The sequence below is a fragment of the Myotis brandtii genome, unplaced genomic scaffold (assembly GCF_000412655.1).
Source record: "Myotis brandtii unplaced genomic scaffold, ASM41265v1 scaffold69, whole genome shotgun sequence".
NCBI lineage: Eukaryota > Metazoa > Chordata > Mammalia > Chiroptera > Vespertilionidae > Myotis > Myotis brandtii.
The window spans coordinates 224,918-249,848 of record NW_005370700.1 but is presented as its reverse complement, the minus strand read 5'-3'; the positions used below and the strand labels follow the sequence as shown (position 1 = coordinate 249,848).

At 42.7% G+C, this 24,931-nt stretch overlaps 1 protein-coding gene across 1 annotated transcript in view; it reads right to left on the bottom strand.

Moving 5' to 3' along the window:
- BCL2 (B-cell CLL/lymphoma 2) overlaps positions 1–24,931 on the bottom strand; it is a 165,253-nt gene that overhangs the window by 139,341 nt on the left and 981 nt on the right. The window contains exon 3 of the mRNA XM_005881808.2: positions 24,632–24,931. Coding sequence (XP_005881870.1) covers positions 24,632–24,931 — 300 coding nt within the window. The remainder of the gene's footprint in view (positions 1–24,631) is intronic.

The window sequence follows — 24,931 nt, the reverse complement described above, 5'->3', positions numbered from 1 at the left end:
TGAAAATTCTCAGCCAGAGAGAAACTTGAGCATCAGGCTCCTTTGTCTTACAGGGGAGGATAAGCCTTTTTTCTTTCTTTTTAACCAGGGAAGGATTTTAATCAAATCTGTTACAAAGCATAGGTAAACTGGAGTGAGGAGAAACTGGAGCTGGTTACTGAAATCACCTAGGCAAGAATTAACAAGGGTGGTGGCAGCAAGATTAGGGAAGAATGGAGAAATGACAGGGCTCTTGTCTCCCTGCATAGGGAGTGAGCAGAAACAGTAAAAATGCATCCTGAGTTTTGAGCCGGGGTGATCAGGAGAATGGTGGGGATGTGAAGAGACACTGTTGAGTCCAAGGAAAGTTTTAGAGGGATAATGAGTTTAGTCCTGAATTAAATATTTTGATTGTATGTTACATTTGAGCTGCCAGCAGGAAATCCAGGTGGAAAGGTGGGATAGTATAGAAGCAGGACAGCAGTGTGTAGAAATACCCATTTGAGAATCAGCTGCATATAGGTGATATTGAGGCTGTGAGGATGGAGAAGGAGAGAGAGTAAACAGTAAGTATTAAAGGACCCTCCAAACCATTTACTCAACATATTCCCCCAGAACATGTTTTTCAAAGCAAAAGAGAATTCCTAAAGCTGGTTTTTAACTTGAAGTAAAGAAAACACCTCATTCATAAGAAGGGGAGCTCAACTTGTTGGAATTCCACTAGAGAGAGAGAGAGAGCGCGCAGGCAAGAGGAGGGAATACACCCATTGTTTCAGACAGTTCTCCTCTCCCAGGCTTAACTCAAGTTTCACTCAGTGGGAATAAAATAATGGAGGACTCATATAAATACTTCTATTTGGTAGAAGGCAATGGAAACGAATAACCTAGCTCATTTAACCTTCAGTCACCACAGCTACAAAAACAAGAAGAGATATGAGCACCGTGTAGGATGAATGTTTCTTTCTTACTCCCACCCTCATCCCGCCCGTCTCTCCTTCCCAGGTCTTTATCAACACATTTCAAACGCCTCAGAGATGTTGATAAGGCAGCACCACAGCTGCGAACTCCTCCACAGAAGAGAGACGCCTCTCAAGACCAAACCTTCCCACCTTTGCGTGGAACCAAAGCCTGACTTCTACCCTCGGCACCCACAGCTGTTTTCCACAAAGAGAAAGAACCCTGCCCACTCCACTGCCTCTTTGAAGGCCGCTGTCCTTTTCCTGTGGCCTAATTTAGCTGCAGATTGAAAAGTGCCACAAAAGCAACAAGTGGATACGGTTTTCAAGAGTTCCTTCGTAAGATGAAGCTGATTTTCTTCCAGTATCACATTCTTGGTTTCCATTCTTCTTTATTTGTTGAAAGACTCTCTAAATAATCCCCAATATGTATAATTATTACTTGGACTGGAAGTTCATGGTGGTAAAAAAAAAACATTCTACATTTTTCAAAAAAGTCATCACTCTTCTTATCAAAGACTCGTAAGACAGTGTTGATGGGAACGTGGACAGCTATTGTCACCTACAGCCAGAGGCTCTTCAACAGATCATTGCTCGCATGGAAACCAAGACTCACCAGGTGTCCACAGCCCTGCCCGGGCATCACTTACAGACAGTAAAACAGACACAGCTCCCACCCTCTTGGCGTTTGCAATTGAAACCAAAGAAGCCTATTCCAACCGGTGACAGCCCTGGAAAGAGCACAGTGTGCAGCACAGAGGTGAGCAAAGAACCTCTGCCAAAGAAGCCTATTCCAACCGGTGACAGCCCTGGAAAGTCTGCAGCACAGAGGTGAGCAAAGAACCTCTGAGTAACTCAGTTCATTTGAAACCCTTCGGTCACGCTGTCAAACAAGGTAGTCATGGGTATTTTTTTTCAACAATTTTTTTTAAATGCTGAAAGGACATTTAGATGCATTTCTTTCTCATGTAGGAAAGATAGAAGGCAACTTTACTAAGACAGACGCAGAATCTAGCTAATATCTCTTCATCTTATTCTTAGACTCCTAAACAAAGAAATGAGTTTCTAAAAGAGAAGAATCCCATGGGAAGGAAGTTCGGTTAGAGCCCAGAAGGCTGGAAGACATTTTAAATCAGTGCAGAGCTCACGGAGAGCGGTGCAGTGAGAAAGTGCAATGTGGGTGCATCGTGAGGGCGGAAACGCAGGGTCTGGCTAAGACCTAAGGAAAGACTAGACAGGGCGATTAGAGTGGTTCCAGGGCATGTGTTTGGAGGGTGGTTTATAATGACACAGGCACCTACAAGAAGCTTATTTGGTTTTTCACAAAAAATGCAAGGACCCAGTACGAAACCAAAAATTAATCATGATCATGCCCAATCCCTAAAAAGATAAGAAAGATCTGCCCAGATTACTACCATAGGGGCCAGCTTGCCTGGGACCATCCCGTTTACCCTGCTGGCCCCGTGGAATAATTAGGAACACCACTTTCCACTCTCACAAGTCTCCCAGCCCGGATGATAAATTTTATGGTCATCCCAGATACAAAAGAACGGCAAGCTAATAAACTACGTGAACACCGAAACAAGATACAACATTTTAGAAAGGCTTTCCTTCTGAACTGTGCAATATACTTAATAACTAACCCAGACTTTCTGTGTTGCACTCACACTCACACTTCTAGGTTGGGAGTTGCCTTCCGACACTAAAGCGTGGGGCTCACACTGAGGGGAGGGTTACTGTGTGGCCCCAGGCAGTTGCCCTGTAAACCAGCAGCAGATGAAACGGTCTTTGAGAGAAGGCCACGACAGACGATTTTCACCAAGCGACATCTTAAACGAATGGTTCTTCAGCCACAAGATAGGACACTGAGGAAAGGCTCACAGTTCTCTTTGATTCTGTGGGTGCAACAGGTGTGTGTGTGTAGGTGGGAGGAGGGACCGTCAGCAAAGGCTTCTGCTGCAGGAGGTTTCAGAGTGAGCGAAGCGCTCTCAAACCACACGCAAGGAGAGCAAAGTGAACTCTCTGCTGCGTGCCGTGGGAAACCAGGCTAAGGACAGATTTTCATGATCTGCGCATCTTCCTCCTGTTGCAGGCGACAGGTAATATCAGTGATAGCTCTTGTACCACAACCTGGTGGCTGCTGGAGCCTCACCTGGGTTGGAGGTGTGCTCTGACAGGGGAAGCCCAGAAGGTCAAGCTGGGCTCTAAACCACCTGTGAACAGGACATGTGCATCGGACGACCCCAGGTCCTGGTGGACCCAGCCCTCCTTCCTGCAGGGATAAGCCAGGCTCTAGCAGCTGCTCCCCCAACCACCCACCCCATAAGAGGGAATGGGGACAGGAGGTTTAATCACATGAAATCAAAACACTTCTCCAGGGGCACTGCCCGGAATGAAATGCTCTCTGATCCACTGAACATTTTAAACCAAAACATACTCAAACCCCGAACACGAGCCATGTTTGTACTTCTCTTTTTTGGGGGCTGTGAAGGGAGGGTGAGGTGCTACACCGAATAACAATGTTCAGCCCAGGAAAACCCCCAACACACAGGCAAACACCTGCTTCAGGCACAATCCGCCCAACCTAGTGAAGTCATCACAAACAGTTCTTGATGAAATGTCCTCCCCAGGTTCAGAGATGAGAGTGACCAGGAAGAACATGTGCATGTGTTAGGGTGGTATGTGTGAGGGTGGGTTGTGAAGGGAGTGTATTCCTGGGGAAGGAACAACAGGCTCAAAGGAAAGAGTGCATGGGACAGTCGGACGACAGGGGATAGCATGGCTGCATGGCATGTCTGGAGGACCCTGGAAATGTGGAATAGTCATGAGTGTGTGTTTGTTCACGGCCGGGGGAGAATAAGTACATACAGAAATTACCACCTTTTCTCTAGTCCACACACCAAGGAAAATGGGATCACACTGTAGCTGGCAACTTGAAAAGTTCCATTCCAAAATTTAAAGTACTATTTCAAAATGAAAAATGCTTTGACAGAACATGCACATTTATGGATACACTTCCTCACCTGCTCCTGGTCATCTACAGGTACCAATGATGAAACAGCTCATCTTTAGATCTTTGTTAAGAACAAGCTGCCTACCAGACATCTTCACTTCTCACTTCTACACTTTTTTTTTTCATATCTAGCATCTCCTTTCCATGTGATGCCACGATGCTATGAGTTGGCAGAGCAAAAGCCTGTCATTCTTAAAACATGAAGAAAATAATTTGGCACCTTTTTCCTGATCTCAGAGCATGCAATTAATGCTCCGGCTGCCTTGGTATGTAGACCAAACCTTCTGCCACAGTGTTTTACAGTACTATTGTCTAGGGCAGCTCTGCCAATCTTTTCATTCCAACAGAAACGATGCCAGGTTTCTCAGAGCTCAGCAAGGTATAATGAGGCTGAAGAGGTGGCTGCTTCCCTTCGTGGGGGAATGAATGCGTTCCTGGGTGCTTCTCTACAAAACACAAAGCTATCTCAAGATCTGAGGACTTCTGTCTCTCCCACACCCACTCAAAGCAATAAAAATACAGACTTTACAAAGGAAAATTAGTTAAAATTGTATATCACTCATCTATGGCTTTTTAATTTTTAGGAAGAATAAGGCAGAGAAAATAACCGGGGACAGCAGTAATTTACGAAAGCATATGATCAATGTGGGGGAATTACTGCCTGCATAACATTAGTCTCTCAAAATATAAAACAAGACATAATTATAACAAGGAAGTATAGGGATAGGGAGAGCAGAGAGAGCCAAGAAAGACCAAGTCTAAATGTGTTTAGATATTACACTACAATACCTGTGTATTGGCTCAGCTGTAAGATAATCCTAGACCCAGCCCCTGTCTCAACCAGGGCCGACTGAATGGTCCAGACCAATGATGGTATTTACTATGAATCTCACTGCCCCCAAGTATATTAGAAGAAAGAACAGCAGTAAGAACCAAATCCCTGTGCTGTCACCGATAGCTAGGTAATACTATTCTTGCTAACTCTGTGGCCTTCAAAACTCATAGAATCACAAATTTGTTCTCATGAGAGACTGCCCTAACCCAACTCCTTTGTTTGCAGATGAAGACACTGAGGCTCAGAGGTGTGTGATGTGCACCAAACAGCAAATTCCTGGGAAAGCTAGAAGGAAACAAATCAAGCCCTTGACCCTAAGTGCCCGCAATACTATGCTGATCTCACCTGCCATGCCCAACTCCTATTCTTGACCTTGACAGCTTCTCTCTTCTTCCCTAGAAGAGTAGCTCCCCATCCTCTGTCCATATTGGGTGTGACATTAGGATATAATAAGACATATATATCTGGTTCTCATCTCTGGTTGTTGGCACAGAGCTCCTAAAACGCTTGTCATTTCCTGAGTGACAGGGGTGAGAGGAGCATTTTTTGTTATATTTGGTCTTGGTTCCCAGTTTCTAACATAAGAGTTTCTAGGACTGTTGGACGCTCCAGAGTGATGGGTGTCTTTTGTATGCTAATGAGATGACTGGTGGCCTGCATCCCTAGTTAGCTTCAGGATGGGGGCTGGTCACTAGAAAGACCAAGGCATGATGGGAGGGTTGGAACTTTCGGCCCCACACCCCACCTCCCTACCTCCAGGGAGAGATGAGGGACTGGAGTCTTGATCATCATTGGCCAGTGTCTTGATCAATTGTGTCTAACTTATGAAACCTCCATTAAAACCCCTGAACTACGGGTGAACAGGTCAAGATGATGAGAAGATAATGAGTTCCATACCTTTCTTCCATACCTTGCCCTGTACACCTCTTCCATTTTGCTATTTCTGAGTTGTATCCTTTATAACAAACCAGTCATAGTAAGTAAAGCATTTTCCTGGGTCCTGTGAACCATTCTAACATGGCGAGGGGGTCATGGAAACCTGGGATTTATAGCGGGTCAGTCAGAAGTATAAGTGGCCCAGACTTCTGACTGGTTTCTAAAGTGGGGGCAGTCTTGTAGGGCTGAGCCCTTCAATTGTGGGATCTGACGCTAATGCCAGGTAGTTAGTGTCAAAATCAAATTAAATTACAGGATGCCCCATTGATATGCAGAGAATTGGAGAACTGGCTGTTGGTGTAACACCTCTGGTGTTAGAAGTGTTGTAAATAAAACAACTCAGTGGTGACTTCCTGGATCTGATCCCTTGCCTCTTTGGTCCAGGGTACCTGCCTCATCCGTCCATCCAGTGGGGGACTAACCTCAATCTCAGGCCTTTCTGACAGGTGAGATCCACCAACCTTGCTTCATGATGCCAGGAATTTTACATGACAATAACTGACTCCCAACAGAAGAAACATCCTTGTCATGGCAACATGCCTACCACCCAAGCCTGACCTTGACCTGATGGTTCTAAAATTTCAACATGAGTCAAACCTTTTCGTTGAAAATCAGCTACAGTTTTTGGTGAATGTGTCACATTAGCCAGCTGCAGGACATGCTTGTATCCATTTAATAAATAAACATATATCAATATTTACTTCTAAAGGGGACTCTGTCCTGTTATCTTTTGGTACAAAAACACAAACAAATATTTCCATGGGTAATTATTAGTATATTTCTAACAGAAGTGGACTAGAAGTCAAAACTCTGAAATTCTACTGCCAGCTCTAACTCATAGAGCAGGTGGGCAAGCTCCCTTCTAATACCTCAGCACACTCACCTGCACATATGTGGCCAGCCCTTCCCTGTCTACCTCACTGGACCAACAACAGCATCAACAAGAACCTGGAAGTGAATGACACGATGCCATGAAGCTGTCTTAACTCTACCCCATCTATGCAAAAAAGAAAGGTCTTTCTACCCTCTTATTATATCTAAATATGGGAATAAAAAGGTAACCACACTGCAAAAAATGGTTAGCAGTCTAAACCAGTGCTGCCCAACAGAAATATCATGTGAGTCACACATGTAAGTTTAAGTTTTCAGGTGGCCGCATTTATTTTATTTAAACCAATATATTGAAAATATCATTTCCACATGCAATTAACAAAAATTACTAATAAAATATTTGCATTCATCTTTTCATACTAAGTCTTTGAAACCTGGGTGTGTATTTTACATTCCAATCACACTCCATTGGACTAGCCATATATCATGTGTCCCATAGCCACACGTGGCTAGTGGCTACATACTGGACAGTACAGATTTTAGACACAGTGTACGGATGATGCATGAGCCCTTCTTCCGTGCCTAGCACAGAGCCCTATAATGAGTCAATGCCCAATCAATATGTGTGGGATGCCTAGATGTTCAGAGATAGCCTTGTACCATGGAACATCTTTGGGACAAGAGGAGGAATAAAGAACTGAGAAAAACATCAGGTCTCTCTCTCTGTTGACCTTTTTTTGTTCTCAAAACATAGAAGTCTTGACTGGCAGGCTGCTGAAAGGCAAGCTGCTGGTCATGATGAAATTCTAAGCGTGGCGTCTGCTGATGGAGTGACCATTCCTCACCAAACCGTCTTTAACCTGCCTCACTGTGGACTTGTCCTGGCCTCTATAGTGGCCACTGTCGAAAGCCCAGGGAGGCTGCTGGAAACAGATGAGCACTTGTCCCTGGGTCCCCATACTACTGTGAAATCATCTGCATGCTGTTCAGCAAATTTGCATAAAATTGGAGCCAAAAGATCTTGGCTGGGTTTCCAGGCCCCACTCTTTCTCCTTCCTCGCTGCTATGGCCACCACTATTTATCACCATTTACGAGGGGGGTAGAGCAAGACAGACCCCCAATTAGAATCAGCATAAAAATGGAATCCCTTCCCCACACTGACATGAAAATCAGAGTCCTCAGGGGCAAACTCAGATGTAATCTGGCGGCCACATCCTTTGTTATGACAAGAGTTTATTTTATATGACTCTGACCTGTGACATGAAAACACAGCTTTGGTTGGGCTGTAATGATCCATGACGGCACACACACCTGAACACCTCGGAGCTCAATGCCGGCCCGTGGGCCACCTGGGAAACCAACTCACCACCCTTCATTCCAGAAAGCCACAGGCCTCCACCCCAAATGCAATGCTCTTACCCTAAAGGACCCTTCTCCTCCTAGCCAGCCAGGTATGTCGAGGGGCAGACCCAAGGTGAAGTGCATCTGCCTCTGGGTGCACACACATCTCTCTCTTCCTTTGTGACCCAGTGGCCCAATCTACAGATGGCAAGTGCACAAAGTAAAGGACACAACAGAGAAGGTGAGTGTGGAAGAAAAAACACAGAGAACACAATGTGCTACAGCTTACATTTTGTTATTTTATCTCAACTGCCTATCTCTTTCTAGGACTATTTCCCAGAGAAATTCCATTTTCATTACAAAACAGGTTTCTTATGCCAGGGTAAAGACTGCAGTGCTGTTATTATGGCCATTGTTATTCCTCCGAGGTCATCTCAGATGGTATGTCTACGTCAGATAAATGGTTTCCTAAACAGGCTTTTCTGCATCCTGCCGCTGCTCATATCTGCCCGAGTCATTGCTTCTGGGGCCTCGATCGAAGCGGCTTCCTGCAAGCTCCAGAAGAAGGCAGGCGACAGAGTACTGTGACTAAGAGCACCAAGTACCCTGCAGACGCCTGGGTTCAAATCCCAGCTCAACCACCGAAGCAGCTATAACCAGTCACGTCTCCAAGCCTCATCTGCAAGATAGTAAAACCGTGCCAACCTCCCGGGACTGCTGTAAGACGCAAATGCATCAATGTAGACAGAATGTTTAGACAGTATCTGGCACAGAGCGCACACCTATGAACATCTGTATGAACATCTGCTTTACCACCAGGAGAGCCTCAGTGCACCTCGAATGCTGCCAGCACCACCCATAACTCATGCAGAAGTGTAGCAAAATGACTGTCCATGCATTCAGTCAATCAGTCAACATTTATTGGGCACCTACTATGTGCTTGCACTGCGCTAAGCACTAAGGATCCAGTCATGATTCCATCATGTCCATATTCCTCAACTCCAGTGAATAACGTTACTGATTCTACCATTGAAACGTCCTTCCCAGTCATGCCATCCCAGTGGGGCAGGTGCCCAGGTGCAGCTGCTTAGCCCATCCCAAGATGGACACCTGCCCCATCTAGCCTCCTGCTGCCCTCTCAGCCAACAACAAAAATCACTACCCTGCTGGACAGCTTAACTGCTCTCTACTGCATGAAAGATCAAATCTAAGTTCCTTGAGGAGACACACAGGACCCTGGGGAGTCAGCTTCAGCTAAGCCCCCAGCTTGACCTCATTCTTTTCTACACCATATCCCCTATATTCTGGTTGCACTGACCTTGGTATCATTCTTGTCAGACCCTTCTATTACACTGTTTATTTGCACATGGCACCCTTTCCCACTCTCCATGGGGGAGCCTCCTACTTATCCGTCTCGACTCAGGCCAAGTGGCACCTCCTCTGGGAAGCCACCCTTCACTTCCTCAGGAAAAACTCATTGGGTTGCAATATTTCTGTTTGTGTGTGTGTGTGTCCCCAGGAGGCTGCCCTCTGCAATGCCAGAGAACACGTCCAGGAAACCCTGCAGGTACAGGGATTGCTGAAGGAACACATGAGCACATTTTTCTTGTACCAAAGTTTCGGATTGAAGCCATGAGGCAGATGTTCAGAGTTAGGGGGGTGCAGGGCAGCTCCTACGCATCCCACAGCTGGAGAGGCCTGCTATTCTAAATATGCGAACAATGCAGCCCTGCACAGGGAGGGTCATTTAGATGCAGCAATACAGCAAAAACTCCCCCAGAAATAACAACATTCGTAGTGACCGAGTCACGTTCCTATGAATTCTCTACTCGAAAAAGAAGTGAGGGAGGGAAAGAAATAGAACAGGTAAACAGGTGCCATTCCAACTCATTTAGCTCTGTTTTATTTCACTTTTTACACTGTGATTGCTTTGCTTCTTCTCTTTCACTATATTCTGGAATGAATCATTTCACATAAGTGGATTTTTCAGATGACTGAAGCTGAACCTTTTTAAAAATTTTAAGCATTTGGAATGGAGATATTTCTGAAACGATAACTCTGCCTCCCTGAACTCTTCAACTCTTCCTATGGAAAGTCACCCCATCTTGAAGACCCAGCAGCATCATTAGGACTAAGGAAGATGGTCCCGTGCCACAAGCCAGGGATGACCTCAAGGGCTGGTGACATCTCCATTACTGTCTGCCCCACAGCGGGGAGCCTCCGACAGCTGTGTTTCTTAGTTCCCGAACCAGTTTTAATAGCATTTCTCTCTTCTTCCTTACAATTAGACTCACCCCATAACTTTTCTAATAATTTGCAGGCTTCTGTTACCAACGCAGTACCAGATTATTATATTTAGTGTTTCCACTGACTGGAAAAATATGATAACCAATCTTGAGAGAAACTATATATATAAACAAATTGGGTGGACAATTATTCAGCCTTAAAAGAAATGAAATTCTGACACATGCTACAACATGGATAACCCTTGAGGACATGATGCTCAGTGAAATAAGCCAGACACAAAGGATAAATACTGTATGATTCCACTTATATGAGGCACAGAGAGAAGTCATATTCAGAAAGACAGAAAGTAGAATAGTGATTACCAGGGGCTGGGAGGAGGAGGGAATGGGGAGTTACTGTTTAATGGGCACAGAGCTTCAGTGTGGAGTGATGAAGAAATTCTGGAGGTAGATGGTGGTCATGGTTGCACAACTATGTGAATGTGCTGAATGCCACTGAATGGTGCAATTAAAAATAGTTAACAGGGTAAACTTTATGTTATGTGTATTTATATATATATATATATATATATAATCTTTTTAAAAAGCAAACCTGTTAAGAATGATGTGCAAGCTCTTATGAGTAATCAGTGTGACCTTTCGCATGTGAACTTTCGTGACATCTCTCTGCAGAGCAGGGGCTGAAATTACTTCCTAGTTCCATCACAACTGCTAAACAGAGGTCTGCAAGGTGTTCATAGACTCTGCAGCCATAAAGGCCTTTTCTTCACAAATTACAATACAGGTGACAGGCAGGTGCTCTTCGCTTCCACGTGGACATGATAAATACTCTCAGGGAGAAATGGGACAGAGAAGGGGCGGTGCTTTCTCCTCTTTGCACTGGAAACCACTGAGCCAGTCCTGGGCACTGAATCCTGGGCACAGAATCCACACCTCCCCTCCTGTCCTGAGATCAGACCCTATAACCAAGTGGTCCCATCTAAAGCCCTTCAAGAACAAAGATCTTAATTATCTGAAGTCATTAGGACTTTAAGGATTTCTAAAAATACATAAAGCAGCCTTTTAAATAGTATACTGTTGAGTTATAGAGTATAAATTAGACATTTCAGATTCTATTGGACCAACATTTTTAAAGCAGTCTGATCCATAAAAGAGAAAGGAAATGGCTGGGGGCGTGTTCTGTTCCACTAACGCAGAGCCCAGAGTTTGGGGAACCTGGTGCTGAACTCTGTCTCGCTTAATGAAAGGTTACTATTGTCCCTCTGCCTGAATAATAATTTCCCTTCCTTTTTTGCTTCCTTACGAAATACCATGAAGTTCTACTCTAAAAGTCATAACATCTTGTGCCTGGGAGAAGTGTTTAATTGATTTATTTTTATTTATACATGCTTTATTAAACAAAGCCCTTAAAATAGTTTTTTCTTCTGAATTTGAGTTCCTTATTCAGCACATGAACTTCAAATTCGTTAAATATTCAATCCATACCTGTGTAATGGCACAGAGATATACCTAAATTAATGAGGACGCAGAAAAAGAGAGAGAGAGGTTTCATAAGGAGCCTCGCAAGACTTTCCTATCTTGTCAGAAGTTCATGTTTAAGTTTCTTTAAGAAAGTAGTTTCCTGGCCCATGGTGAAACTCCCTGAGCCCTGCGAATCAACAGAGCAGCATCCTGTGGAAATGTTATTATGGAAACACTGCACTGTTCTAAGCCAAACGTATCCAAATTAAACCGAGGGGATGGAAATAACCCTCCCCTGGTATGCCCGTGTTGCTGAAGGTGGGTTTGTTCATGAGTAGAATAAAATTTACAGCCAAATATAAAAACAGATACATCATCATCTTTTTAACTTGAGTAACATGTCATTCCACTTCTGGACTCGGGAAAAAAACACGAAGGTCATGCCTAAAATAAGAACGGCCAAGGCTGAGGATCACACCCCAGGTAAAACCGCAGACTTTCCCACCTTCTGATTAAGGCAGGAGGCTTGTTACAATTGGACAGTGAGATCATTTCTCTGGAACCAGGAGCGCCCTGTGGATCTCTTCTTCCAACACACACACACACACACACACACACACACACACGCTGACCCCTGGAGAGCTTCTGAACCAGGTGTCTGGTCTCGGTATGAAGCAATTTTTTTACTACTTATTTTTCAAAGGCTATTTATGCAGACGCTTGGGAGCCAAAGAGGAGAGAGACAGAAACAGTGTTTCTCTCTCTTCGTTTAAAATTGGAAAGCTTTTAAAAATCCACCTCCTACTCCCCAAAATAAAGATAGCTAATTGGCTTTCTAAAGAGACACAAAAGAGACCCCAAAGTTATGTGCCTCAAATTGTTATATTTGATAGGTTTCTGTTTTAAATGTTGAAAAATATATTTAAGTTGCAGAGGACACCAGTTACCACTCTGGTTGCCTAAAAACCTTCCGAGGCCAAGTTACTTGACTTTGCAGAACCTCTGTTTCCTCATCGATAATTCCACTTCCTACCTTCAGGAGAGGTTATCAGGGTTAAATAATCTTCTGTCCATAACAGTGTTACACCCAGAGTCTGGCACATATTGGGGTTCAAACATGCTAGTTTCCTTCCTTCCTCTGGACTCTCAGTGACTGTCGCCAATGACCAATGTCGTGATAAATGAAAATGGGGAAAATGACAGGATCCATAGGGATCAAGGAAAAGTGCTCCAAACATTTTTTTTGATGGGGAAAATGACAGGATCCATAGGGATCAAGGAAAAGTGCTCCAAACATTTTAGCCAAAAATAGTAGGTCTTTAATTCTATACTGTGCATGGTAACCCATTTTAAACTAATGTGTAGGCTGCATTATACTAATACATATATGAATTTTAAGGTAGGACACTATGTTTTCAGCTGTTAATTTAAAAAAGTGATTCAACCTACTCACATAGCCACATGACCTTTAGACTCTAGAAATCCTACTGATGGAGGTTCCCCCTTTTCTAAATTCAATAGGCCCTTCACTAGCCAAATTTATGCTGGTTACCTAGAGAGAAGCCCAATCTTAAAAGTCAATAAAAGCCCGGCCTCTGTGGCTCAGTGGTTGAGCACCGACCCATGCACCAAGAGGTTGCCGGCTTGATTCCCAGTCAGGGCACATGCCTTGGTTTCGGGTTTGATCCCCCGTGAGGGGGTGCAGGAGGCAGACGATCGATGTTTCCCCTCTCGTCGATGTTTTCCTCCCCCTTTCCTATCTATAAAAATCAATTTAAAAATATTTAAAATCATTGAAAATATGGGTTGCTAATTAGATGCCAACCATCATCTATGTTCTTACAATTCTACCTTTCCCCTGTTGAAAGGGGCTGTTTTCCAGAGCTCCCACGTGGAGTTTTAGAGAACGCTCACATCCATCACACTGCTGTCCCCTAAGGAGGCATTACACGGTCGAGTCCACCGCCCACCTCACATGCACACCCATGGGCTCTTGAGTGAATGTGTGGGGATGAAATGACAAGCAGGTGTGGCCCCTCTGCGGTAAACATAAGACACACTTCAAAAGCTAAATCAAAGAAGGAAAACTAACCTGAAAGAAAAGACTACATTTTAATTTTCTGAAAATTTTTAGATAAAACACAGGGGATGATACATTTTTTAAGATTAGATATACTTGATAATCTATGGAGTTTCTATGGAGGAATCTGGTGTCCTTGTGATACACACCCCGACAGGCAGCACAGTGTAAAAAAAAATATCTACAGACTCCAGTCTGGGAATGAATACCAGCTCTTCTTGACTTACTGGCCCTCCCATAGCTTTGTTAGGCAAAGTTTTCTCTTGGTGGGGTGGGGGGGCGGGGGGAGGAGATAAACAAATAACAATAAAGGTGTGGGGAGAGGAAGGCAGAGACAAGTGGGAATATAATAGCTGCCTTGCCTAGGGTTTGTTCTGAAAATCAAATAGGCCAGTAGATATGAAATTTCTTTGGAAACTTTAAAATCCTCCATAAGGGCAAAAAACCATTGTTGCAAAATTTTCACCTGGAGGAAAATTCTATGAACACTGCTTTTCATAATTGAATTTATTCTTCAAATACACTTTTATTAACTGGTTGTTAATGAGGATTTATTAATATGAATTCTAACAAAATAAAGTTTTTCAACCAGGCAATAAGGATAAAACCCCCTCACATATAACCATAATAAGGACCACATTTCAAAAGGATTGTAGAAGAAGATTACTGGCATTGAAGAAGAAATGAGCAATGTTTTGAAGCATTCGATCAATCACTAGGTCTTCCCCCAAATCCCTCTACTCTGGTTGTAATCATTGCCCAAAGCTATCGATTTCTTGCTGTCCCCACTCCAATCCTCTAGGTCAGGTCCCGGGTCTTACTGAGCTGACCTCCTATCTGTCAGGAATCTCTCCCGTCTCATTAACTGGATGAAGTGGAGCCAGAATGACCTTTCTGGAGCGCAGCCCTCCATGGCAGTACATCTCCAGACCATCTTTGTGATCTGGCCTCCTCACTCACACCAGGCCGGCCCTCAATCCCTGCAGCTCACCACCTGCTCTCTCTCCTCTGGCCTTTGTTCTCAGGGTTCTGTCTGCTGGCCACACTCTGGTCCTCCTTCCTACTCCTCTAGGCTAATTGCAGCTCATCCTTCAACCCCCTTTCCTGGGAAGACTTCCTTGACTCTAACAAATACCTTACCATGGTTGCATTTCTTCTCTCCCAGCTCTACCCTTGCTTAACTGGACCTGCTGCTTAATGGTCCTCATGCCCCAGATTGTAAGCCACATCTAACCCGTCCCCACTTCCCACTGACCCAGGGTCTGGCCTACAGCACACTTTAAAAAACAAGAAAAGTGTGGGATAAATGAATAACTGATCTCCTATTCTGTCTGCTTTAAATGTATGATCAAGTCCACCCAAAACAATTATTCTCCAGAAAACAGAGATGCAAGTGGGTCCTTCTTAAGAAGGAGGAGGACACCCTTTTTAATTTTGTGCTGAGCCAAACAGGTAAAGACATTTGAAGGCAAAGAAGTATCTCAACTCCTATTAAATTTCCCCAGTCTCCACATTTTCAAACCAGTAATTTACTCATTGGTCATGCCCTTTTGATAGTTCTTCCAAAAGGTATTTTCAAATTCCATTTGACATGTACTTTCATCAGTTAATTTTTAATTGAGCTAAATATTAAATGCTCACATTAACCAGACAAAGCGTGTTTAGCTCCCAATCTGCAGTGACAGCCTGTGTTATTCTCACACACAGGCCAAGCATGAAATAGAAAACTAATAACCCCTTAAGTGTATTCTCAAAGTATCATTTATGGGAAAGAAAACTACATTCAAAGGAAACTTGTGCAATGGCTGTCATTTTTTTTCCCAGAGCTGCAAGCTGTTACAAAGCAGGAAAGCTCATTTTCTCACGGATATGGACAAGCTCAAAAATCCCACTGTCACTGGATGTGTTCATTAAGAAGGAATCTGGCAGCAGCACAGGGGACAGATACTTTGGAAAACAGGCCAATTATCTGGGTGTCCTTTATAATTTGAAGTTTCTGAATTCACTCCTAGATAAGCCACTTGAAGACGGCCTGGCAATGGTCACATACCGCGCAGATGGTCACTGAAGAAATGATGGGGAGGAAGGGAGGATGGGGGAGAAGAGAAAATTTGCTTGTGGTTTCATTCATGGGACAAATCTGTAAGCTGACACATCCCTCTTTTTAAAAAGTCCCTAGAGCGGTACGGTCAAGCTTCATTACAAGTAAACAAATCATACCATCTTTCTCAAACAGATGACAAATGGTGAATAATAATGCTCTGAGTTTGCTTCATGCCAGGGAATGGGGACTCTCAAAATACAAATTCCACCAGTTGGTAAAACCACCGAGAGGCTGTGATGCTCGCATCAATGAGAACAGAGGACTTGGCCTGAAGCTCCCTGGCCAGTGGTTTTATCCATGATATCCCTGGTGGTCCTCTTGCTGGTCAATGTCTGGGGAAGTGAAATCCTAGGTTCTCTCACCTCTGGGAACACTGGACTGGACTGACTTCCACCTCCAATTGGCTGCGTGTTTTCATAGGAACTGGAGGACCATTTAGCCCCATGATTCTCATGCTGTAGTTCTTTTATCTTTGAGCTTCAGGACCAGAGGAAAAGCCCACCTTGGTTGCACTGGGATATATAGAGCCCTTGGACAAGCCCTGATTTCTTTACTAATAAGGTGATGAAAATCTCAGATGCCAAGACTTTCCCAGTCTGGATAGGGCCTGAGATATGAAACATGAAGATATGAGATATGAAGCCTGAGAGGACTGCTGCACATGTATATAGATTGTATGTATGTATTCTTTGTGTAAACAAGATATAATGTGACAATGAATAGGCTGGTGTCTAACATTAGCATTAAGGACTAATAAAAGTTTAATGCTTAATATAAAGCAAAATCTAGACGGTTTCTCTTCAGCTATAAATGACATACTTTTTCAGTTCAATGATGAAGGGCGAAATCGAAAGAGTTAGTAGGTAAGTAGGTATTTTTCTTTTTTCATTTCTATTAAATATTAACAGGTCTGTGGGATGGGACATTTGGAACACACACTATAATAAGGAGAGCGGGAAAATATCATTTGGGTTAGGATGAGTTAAATGCCCCTAATGCCTCTAAAATAATCATTATTAATTCATTAATTCAATAAACAATCAATGTGTGCACCACTACTGATTATGCTAGGTGCCAAGATAAATGTAATAGGAGAAATATTTTATCATATGAGGAAGTCCAGCCCTCCACAAATGGAGGATGCTACTCAGCTAAAACTCCTGGCATAGAGCTTTGCACATAGTAGGTTCTCAACAAATGGTTTTTCAGTAAAAAAAAAAAAAAGTTAATGTGCATGCTATCTCAAATAATATCTGTACAACTCTTTCCATTTCCATCATTGCCCTGATGACTAAGACCTCGGGGTTAAGTTTTGCTCATTTTCCTTAATTAAGACTTCTTCAAATTGTTTTCTTCTTATACTGTCATGTTAATATTAATAAGTGGCTCTACCTCATTGGACTTATAATTATATGCTGGCCAGAATTCATCATGGAAATGGCTCGAAGACAGTCCTAAAATTTTACATTCAGAAATGCCAACTGGCATCCTTTATGAACTTTCTTTTTTTTCCAAAGAGATAAAAAATCAATATCTAAAGCTGATGATATAATTCGTAATTAATTTTATTCCTATCCTAATAGTAAGAAGGTAATATATGTCGCAAATAGGCATTGAATGAACAGCACTAAATACTTGTCCCATATTCTCTTAGAACATTCTAATGCAGCTGAGTGGAATGTTTGGCTACAATTCAATTTCATAGTTAATACATAGAAATAACATTCATCATGTTATAAAGAAGAAGAAATCTTAGTATTGCTTAAGAAGAGTTGGAAAAAGTCAAGAAAAGTCAATTGGCAACATCGGTCCCTTGTTCGGTGCTCCAAGTATTAACTCTCCATTCTCTTACGAAGCCTAAGAAAAGACAGTTTAAAATAGAGATATATAGAGCCCTGGCCAGGTAGTTCAGCTGGTTAGAGCATCATCCCAATACACCAAGGTTTTGATCAGGTTCAATCCCCGGTCAGGGCACATAGAAGAATCAACCAATAAATGCATAAATAAATGCAACAACAAATCAATGTTCTCTCCTCTCTCTCTCTCTCTCTCTCTCAAATTAATGAATTAAAAAAATAAAGAAATATAGTAATTGGAACTGTCACAACAGGTGTTGGTTTCAATGGTAAAATCTCTCCTGAAAATTTGAAGCTTCACTCGTCACAGTGGGTCTTGGGTTATTTTCAGAAGACAGTGTCAAGAGGAGAATGAAGTCAGTCATAAACGTCTCTATTATTATGGTAAAGCCCAGAGAGTTGGTGACCTGGATATTAACTACAAATGAAATAAGGCTCTATTCCTGACATTCTGAAGGCAAAACCAGAAGCATGGAAATACCATTTTTCCAAATGAAGGGTTTCCCTGTGAAGTGTGTACTCCGTGTGCAGCCTGTTAGAGAGGTAGCTTCTACAGTGAACCTTCTGTAGAATCCATCGGTCGCGCAAGCAAACCACCCAAGTGGCTCTTAGCATATTGCTACAAATGGCCACCCCAGCATGGCAGGGAGAGTCCCTTTCTCACATGCTGAAGAGGGTGTTTGGGGAAGTGTCTTTAATATAGGCTATTTTAGTTGAGTTAGTAAGTCAAAACTTATCTCACATGGCAGAGATCAGAGCAAGGAAAAATTCCACCAGCAGATTCTAGCTTTTCCCTGCATAGGGTTGGAATTTATGGCCTCTGGAGGGGACGCATCGTCTCTGTGGACAGAAATTTCCCTTGTCTACTACCTCTAGTAAGATTGGAGTGGGGGTTAATTCTAGCTTTGGTGAGACCCCTTTTTGTGCTGCCTCTTGCTGGTTTCCACGCATAATGCTCTTTCTTCAGGTGAAGCCTACCTTTCATGTGTTGAGATGTAACAAGGAACCACACCTAGGAGATCTCTGTGGGTGGGACAGTCAAGGGAGATGGGGTGAGGTAGAGGACAGTCAAGGGAGATGGGGTGAGGTCCCTATGAGAAAGCCCAAATGGCTTTGGAGAGATAGAAATAATCCCTCAACCATCATTCTCACTGAAGGACAGCTGGCTTTATCTTTTGGTGATTAAAGAGCAGAGAAATAATGTTAGCATAGAGAATTGAGCATAGATCAGAAAAAGAGGCAACCCACAAAAATACTTTTAAAAATGCAAATGGCTTTGTTGTAATTTCAAAAGTTTTACAATTTCCATTTAAAAAGAGAGGACCATGCCTGCTGGCCTTAGCTCAGTGGTTGAGCTTCAACCTATGAATGAGGAGGTCACAGACTGATTTTCGGTCAGGGCACATGCCCGGGTTGCAGGCTAGATCCCCAATGTGGGACGTGCAGGAGGCAGCCGGTCAATGATTCTCTCTCATCGTTGATGTTTCTATCTCTCTCTCCCTCTCCTTTCCTCTCTGAAATCAATAAAAATATATTTTTTAAAAAATAAAGAGAGAGGACCATGAGGCCAAGAAGTTAGATGGTGAACACCTGCTCTTTAGGAGCATGTTACGGAAAACTGGGAATTTCTGCAAGTAGCATTTTGAAAGAGGAGCCTCTTGATAAACAGAACAGTACTATAACCTAAAAGCAAAACAAAACAAAAGCTTTTTGCTTTTTTCTTCTTCCAAAGCAAGAAGCCTCTTTCTGGTTCAAAATCAACTTGTATTTTTCTGCATGCAAGAATGGTTTAAAGAAGACAGTTCTTCAAATGAAGCTATTCTAATCATCCTAATCAGAGCCTTGATTGTCTTTTACTTAAAAGAACTAATGAAATGCTTTAAGAACAGCAGACTAGTGTTTATTAAGTCTCCTTAATGTGTAAAAAGAGCGCTTAATGGGTAAATATTTAACAAGGGAACTCCCCCTACCTTTCAGCTCTCTTAAGCTTAGGATTGTGTTATACAGAATTTCAAAATGTGTCTACATTCCTTCTCCTATTTAAATCAGGCATAATGCACACTTGAACAGCCATATAGTTAGAAATTACTCTCTTAGACAAAGATTGATGTGTATCCAAAATCACATATACTTAGTTTTCTTCTTTGCCCTCTAAAGTCTAGGATCATGCCCATTGGGCTGCGTGGTAACTTAGACACCTAGCACTAGCCTGTGAGGTCACCCAGGAGATGGGTAAAGCTTTCCTTCTTGTGCCTACAACCTAACCAGGGCACTTAGAAGACTTGTGATCATGTCTGGAATAACTGTCTCAGTCCCTGGCTGATTTTCATGGTCAATTCCATTTAGACATCAAATACTAATTTTGTTTGAATCAAACCAAGAGGGATAAAAGACAAGCTTCACAGTGAAGTGAGTTCACTGAGTGGTCTCTGTATGGAGCTGGGGAAAGAGTGACCAGCTTTCGAGGTTACTACTATACCTGAATAAGGTGATATTAGGTTACCTTAAAAAGGGTTAACAGAACCTTTGAACCTCAAATACAATATATCTTGCAGGGGGAGGGGGTGGCTTTCTGCCTGTACTCTACAAAGACAGTGTTTTTCCAGCATGAATGCACTGCCGCTGAAATCCTGCTTTGCTAAACTATAGCGAAGACACCATGAGGGACCTCAGAAATGGGTGTGGGGTGTGCTGAGTGGGAAAAACCACTCTTAATAAAATACCCACACACTTGCTTTGTGAGTGGTTAATCTTTCCTCCAAAAAACTGATTAGGTCTGGGAGTAGAGAAAAGGAAAAACTGTAAGTGTTTGGATTGAAAATATATATATCTGTGGCTTTCTGTTTCCTGGTGTGCTGTGCGGCCTAATGACATTGAAGCGATCTGAAATGTACCAGTTTGATCAAGGATTGCTGAAAAGATCAATCAGCTCTCACTAGAAAGCACAGCTAAAAGTAACAGGAGGCGTCAAAGAAAGCCATGTTTTTAACGGACACGAAATAGCAACCAAGGCCCTAAAACAGAAAAGAGAACTGAGTGAACTATCAAATTTTACAAAGGTCCAGAAATATAATTACTCAAGAACACATGACTGCAAACTCTAAGAGCAATAATGTACTCCCCCCCCCCTCCACAAAATGAGTTATTGAAAGGGGTCATGTGGTTCTTAGGAGGCAGAAAGATGCACTTTCCCAAGGAAAGTTCACCATTAAATATATCACTTAAGACTGGATCATCTTCAGGCTATTTTTAATCTTATCATTTTGCTGCCAAAATTGGCCATTAGCCGCTGATACTCAGCCTCTGGAAAACTGATGCTTTTTCATGTATTTTGTACACAGGCAGAGAACAGCATTGCTTTCCAGTTAATCAAATGTTTTGGTAGACATGGAATAGATACAGAAAAGAGAAACTGCTTGTTGACCAACTAATAAGAAGGAAGCTACCTCTACTGGATGTGGAGAAGTAAGTTTCTGTTTTCCTAAACCACAAAGACCAAAAGGCATTTTTTTAAAAAAAGAAGAAAAGAAAAAGCAAGGCGCGCCACCATCTCAGCACCAGAATGAAGCCAGTCTCCTGTTAAGCCATCTCATTCTTTCAGTGGTCCACATCCCACTCTCTTCTAAGACATGGATCTAAATATCACATTTCTCAGTTTGGAGGGTGCTATCAATTTTCATTCACCATCAACTTTTGTATCTCAACCCTTTGCTTGCAAGAGCCCCTAAACCCATCTACAGAATTTAAACTGTGTTACAAGGGGATACAATAATAACTAATGCAGCTATTAAAAGAACTAACTCTCCTGCCTTTCATTGGAGCAGAAAAGCTACCTTACTTTCATGGGCGATGCCAATACAAACTGCATAGCTACCATGAAAAACATCTTGGAGAAGACCAAGCTTATCATAATTTATCTCCTATCTCTTTCATTTCAACCTATTTCTCCCAAGGGTTAGATCAGTCTAGTGGACATCTGGGAAATACTCAGTATTCTAGATAATACTATACACCTGTGAAGCCACTGGACCGGGACACTGGAGGATACAACCAAGACTGTCAATCTTTGCAAGAGGTGTCCCCAGGAATGGTAGATGATGACAGCACAAACACCTGTAGATCACGTGAACCCCATATTCTGACTCCGCAGCTCTGGGGTGGGACCTGAGCTTCTGAATCTCTGTGAAGCCCATGCTGCTGGTCTGTGAACCACACTTTGACCAGCAGGGTCTTAGACATTCCCTAGAACTGCTGCTGTCGCTCTGCTCCCTCTGTCCTGCCCCTCTCTGGATGCAACACAATGCCTTATTCAGACTTGGGAATAAAGCAATGACCCACTCTGCACCCAACTTCTTCTTTAGTCTTTCATTTGAGGATTCTGGGACCATCTCTCAACCAATTCTCATTCCAAGGTCCTGCTTCCTCCAAGTTATGGAACATGGAATGAGAACAGTTTTCTCGGCCTCAAGAGGTTCTGACTTCGAATCAGCAGCAGCAACCAAAAGCAGTGACTTCGAGTCTGAAGCCCCCATTAGTATATATTCAGGAGACAAGCTGATCCACTGAGTCCTGGATCCAGTGCAAGTCACAGTCGAATGTCAAAGAATGTGCCAGCTCTCTTCTGAAACTTTATTATCGTTATTAAGAGTACTTTTCTCTGTAAAATGCAACATATTATTAGAGACGGAACCCTGACAGATGCAAATTTGGAGGAAAATCTGCCTGTAGACCAGATGCCTAAAACAAACATTTAGATTAAGAATGCACATTTGAAAGGATGGGTAAATTATCTCTACCACTTTTATTCCAATGTGTCCACTTATGGTTGCATTTCCTGACATATACTTTTCCCAAATTCTTTTGTTTTCCTATATCCACCTATATGTTGTTCTGAAAACTACACATTTTACCATCAGCCATCTGTGCTTCTCTCTGATTTATTCTTACTATAAGAGGTTTTGTCAAAAAAAAATGTTATCATTTTCTATGGTATGTCGTTGTGGTTTGGCATCATAAAATATAGCCTCTACATTTATTAACCTCAGATACCTGTTGACCACAAAGATGGGCTCTACAACAAAAACTCTACTCTAACTGGAGGAAAAGTGAGCCTTCACTTAAAAAGAGCATGAGATTACGACAACTCAACAACAAAGATCAAGGTTCTATCTTAATTTCAATCATAACCATATGTCTCTGTTTCCCATCTTTTTATTAAATTACTCGATAGATGACAGTTACCACCTTGGCTTTCTTTCGACTAGAAAGAACATTTTTAGATATTTTATTGTTCATAAAAATATGAATTAGAAAAGCTGTTAAGTCAGTTTAACTTCGGCCTTAAAATGATCCTTTTGGATCTGAGAGTCCCTAGCTTCTTGATTATGGTGGTTAAAAATCAAACCACCTACTTAATCAAACAGTTAACAAAAATATTCTTTCCACCCTTTGGTGAATTCTTCCAGAATTACTGAAGATCTAATAATATAGAATCTAAAAAAAAACACAAAAAACAATTTACAAGGAGCATTTAAGCTGTAGAGATTTAAATGCAGGGATCATTTTAGTCGATTTTACTTTTAAACAATAAAAAGTGTCATCAGTATTTTGTCAACTTTGGCCAAGTAGGATCAGATGTTCATGTCAGCCATAGACTTTTCTTGGCCTTTTCTCTTTTTGGCCCCTTAATAGCACACTATGCAAACTGTAGTAAAATACGTAACATGCTTCTTGAAATCAAATCCACTGGTAATCATTTCTAGGCTTTTTGCTCCTGTTAGGTCCTATAAAACAATAACATTAGTAATTCTCCCTAGGGACGATAAAAGGAAGCACTGTATTGATTCCTTTTTCAAAGGTAATTCTTCAGATTAAAACAAAAAGTCCGAAAAAAAAAATCAAACAAGAATTATTCCTCTTTTTTGCTTTTTCATAAATTAGTAATTTTAGATGGAAGGTATAGCTCTCAATTGTAATTCTTCTCCTTCGCTGCCCCCCCCCCCCAAAAAAAATTACACACACAAAAAGAACTTTATGGTAACATGATAGTGGCTCTATCTAACACTGTACCAGAAAAAAACAATCATCTCACAGATGTTCTTCAAAACTACAGGCATCGATCACTTGGACTAAAGTCAGAGCATGAGAGAATTCAGAATCAATTCTATGCTTCATGCAAACACTGTAGACGCATGTTTGCTCAGTAGAGGAACCAAGTGATGTGGATTCTAGGTGGTGGAAACTAAAAGATACTAAAATCCCAGCAAACTTTAAAATTGCACACCAGGTATAGAAGTAGAACACAGAGTTCGAAGCCAATGCAAATTCTGTCACTGATGAGACAAAGTAAAGCATCCACAGCTGAACGTTTTTTCAAGACATTCGGTCACGCCCACTGGCCTTTTGGAAGTTCAGCTTACCTCTTCACAAACACAGCTAAGCTTCCCAGGGATAGGGGCTGCATTGGTTTTCCTCTTTGGGTAGATTTTACCCAATGAATCAGATAAGGCTTGCCCTTTGGTCCTCTGGTGCAGTCTGTTCTCCTAATTGGGTGGTTCTCAAATTTTAGTACAAAGAGGAAACCCCCAGGGGAGTCTGTATAGGATGCAGATTGCCACAACCCAACCTGGGGTCTCCCATCTCAACCAGCTACGCAGGCCAGGTAATTGTGGTGCTGGGTATCCTTGGACCCCAGTTTGAGGAACCCTGGAGGGATTCCATTTATGCCAAGATCTTACTGGATAGGAAATGCTGAATCTTTGAACCACAACAGCTGGGAAGCAAGGGAAACACTTTGGGTAGGAAGGAACGATCACAGTAGGCTTGGCACCGCAAGTTTTGTACAAGGGAAGAGGGTGGGAAGCAACAAACCTGGTGTTATTCACTGGCTCATCAGCCAATCCTTGGCCCAGGAGCCCACCCACACTCCAACCACCATGTCTCAGACCTGAGACTTCCATCCCAGACACACATTCAACCAGACATGCACCTACCCAGCCTCCGTTATCCTGGATCCAGGTGTGCAGGTGCCGGTTCAGGTACTCTGTCATCCACAGGGCGATGTTGTCCACCAGGGGCGACATCTCCCGGTTGACGCTCTCCACACACATGACTCCACCGAACTCAAAGAAGGCCACAATCCTTCCCCAGTTCACTCCATCCCTGAAGAGCTCCTCCACCACCGTGGCAAAGCGTCCCCTCGCGGTGAAGGGCGTCAGGTGCAGCTGGCTGGACATCTCTGCGAAATCGCGGTGGTAGCGACGGGAGAAGTCATCGCCCGCCTGTCGCAGGGT